The 2,717-nt window shown below is 40.4% G+C and overlaps 1 protein-coding gene across 1 annotated transcript in view; it reads left to right on the top strand.

The window, feature by feature from the left end:
- Window positions 1-2,717, top strand: part of ARHGEF28 (Rho guanine nucleotide exchange factor (GEF) 28) — a 328,572-nt gene that overhangs the window by 184,901 nt on the left and 140,954 nt on the right. Inside the window, exons 8-9 of the mRNA XM_011996705.1 lie at window positions 1,646-1,698; window positions 2,596-2,656. Of these exons, the coding sequence (XP_011852095.1) occupies window positions 1,646-1,698; window positions 2,596-2,656 (114 nt within the window). The remainder of the gene's footprint in view (window positions 1-1,645; window positions 1,699-2,595; window positions 2,657-2,717) is intronic.

The raw sequence follows: 2,717 nt of genomic DNA, 5'->3' as shown, positions 1-2,717 counted from the left end.
TGTGCCAAATACCATGGTAGGTGCTTCACATCAATTTTCTGCATCTATGTAGTGGGACAAAAATGTTAATTTTAACCATGTGTTTTGGACTTTGGCACTTGAAAGCAGGTCCGTGAAGGGTGAAGCTAGCCCATTTTGACATTCCTACCTCTGGCAATGCCGTTCATGCCGATGTTACTCTGCTGCCACCTGGAGGCCTTCTGTGGGATGTGCATTTAAAGGCAGGCAGAGATGCTGTGTACACGTGCTGCCTGGGCTGGGTGTCCGCTATGATCTTGTGCTCATTCCCTGCTGAGATCAGTTGACATGACCACACAAAATTAGGGTTATTACCTTGTTTGCTGGTTATTACCTTGTTGGTTTAATCATAGAAGCTAATATGCATTATAAATTCAAGAACAATATACTATTGTGGCATGCAAATATGGTATTACCTGCTTTCTGCAAAGCAAATTCAAAGTTATTGTTGTCCAGATTTTTAGAAACACAAGACAAGGATTGTTGGTTTCTCTGCTCCATCCTGGTCTTACTACTTATAGCTCCAGCCTTGTAATTTGTCATCTTTATTATGATTTGTCATGTAGAGCCATGTAAATGAATACTTTATACATTTTCTAAGCATAAACATGGATGATAACTCCTAGCATTGTTGCCCAGAAGTGAGAAGAGCTTTAAATCAACCTGCAGGTTTGAGGCATTGGGTAAATTAATATGAGTGACAAGGTCTAGGTAATGAACCTGCTGGAAAGCTTCAGGGGTTTCCTGTTTAAAGCAGGGCTGTGGGGGAAGGGATGTGGAACTTCCAGAAAAGAAGTGAGACCCCACAATGTTATATGTTAATGCAGATCTAGGGTAGAGACTTAGACTTTCAGTCATCTGTCCTTGCTAGGGATGTCAAGTGCTTTAATTTTCCCCAGGCCCAAACCTGTTATTGGTGGTTATTTCGACAATAGTGGCTCTTGTTTACGGGCAACTGAGTATTTGCAAACACAACCAATAAATCAAACCACAGAGCAAAATGCTGCCTTGGGTGAACCTTTTTTTTTTTTCTTTTTCCATCCCAGTACATCCTGACCACTACTGTTTCCAGGAAACCCTTTATTCAGAAAGAGGACACACGGTGTGCCTGGGGCTGAGGTTGGAGCTGAGGGCTATGCTGGTGTTCTTGACTTTCAGTGATGTGGAAGGAAAAGCCAGACCTCCTGTGTAATGAATTATGCTCTTTTGAAACATATTGAAATCTGTGGTATTTGAGGAAATAGACAAGTGGGATTTCCTCAGGTGGGTACGAGTCACGTCCTTGCAATCTGCTGTTTTGAAGAACCTTCGGTAGTGAGCAGCCTTCCTTTGGAATCAAGGGCATGTATTTATTTAATGATATTTTTTCCCCCTCAGGATTTCCTGTGAGAGCTCCCGGGCTTGTTTACATCTTGGTCCACACAGATAATACCAGAGTATGGACAGTCAGGTTATTAGACACTCTGCTCTGTGGACAGCTGATTTTTAAGAGGCCTAATCTAAAAACCTACCTCTATGCAGAAGGCTCCCGGGCAACTCATTTACACTTTTCAGCGAGTAGTAGTTGTTGTTCTTCTTAACAAAAGCTCCATGCAGCAGATCCTAATGGGAATTATTTCTTTTGCAGAGGTTAAGAATTCAGTGTCCAGCAGCTCAGCAGCCGAAAAGGAAGATGTAAAGGTAATAAATGACTCCCTGCTCTATTTGCTTCTTTCTTCTTTGCGTGTCTTTCCATAAAGTAGAAATGAAGATTTAGTGGTAATAAAAATGTTTAAAAAACACTAAAAAAAGGATGTGCCCCAAGTCACTTTCAGAACAATGTGAAATTTCATTTTCTTTTTTTCTTTTTTCTGTTTCTTTCTTTTTTTTTTTTTGAGATAGAGCCTCACTCTGTCACCCAGACTGGAGTACAGTGGCACAATCTCGGCTCACTGAAACTTCTGCCTCCCAGGTTCAAGCGATTCTCCTGCCTCAGTCTCCTGAGTAGCTGGGATTATAGGCACCCACCACTATGCCTGGCTAATTTTTGTGTTTTTAGTAGAGATGGGGTTTCACCACGTTGGCCAAGCTGGTCTTGAACTCATGACCTCAGGTGATCTGGCTGCCTCCGTCTCCCAAAGTGCTGGGATTACAGGCATGAGCCACTGTACCCAGCCCCATTTTCTTTATCCAATTCTTAATCCCTATTCTTTATAACCAAACCTAGCTATCTTTCTGAGTTGTAGTTGTATACGCAAGATGGTTGAATACATTCTGCAAAACAAATTTCTACTTGAAGTTTGATGTTTATAGATATTTGACAACAATGTGATTACAAGAGTAAATCTGGGAGATGTCCTCTGAGAATAAAATAATCTGTGTACAGCTTTCAGATGTGTTTCAGCTTGGGATAGATTCATCACTCATTTTTAGCTGTTAAATAATAAGTGTAAGACTAGTTTTCTGTTTACATGTGATGATACATGTAACATGTTTTCATTGATGCTTTCCAAGGTTGTTTTTCTAGTTCACAAAAATAAATATTAGTGTAGCATATATGTAATTTTTTAAAAACCCACCTGACTTTATCTTTTTCAGTGTGTCAAAAGCCTGGTGGTTCAACAGAATGAACATGAAGACCAGCACAGCCTAGATTTGGGTATGTTCTGAAATAACGCTTTTACCTATACTCATAGTGATATCCCAGATCCAGGTTTAGA

Source organism: Mandrillus leucophaeus, unplaced genomic scaffold, assembly GCF_000951045.1.
Source record: "Mandrillus leucophaeus isolate KB7577 unplaced genomic scaffold, Mleu.le_1.0 Scaffold114, whole genome shotgun sequence".
Lineage (NCBI taxonomy): Eukaryota > Metazoa > Chordata > Mammalia > Primates > Cercopithecidae > Mandrillus > Mandrillus leucophaeus.
Note: the sequence above shows the minus strand (reverse complement) of the source record. Positions and strands in the feature narration are given on the sequence as shown.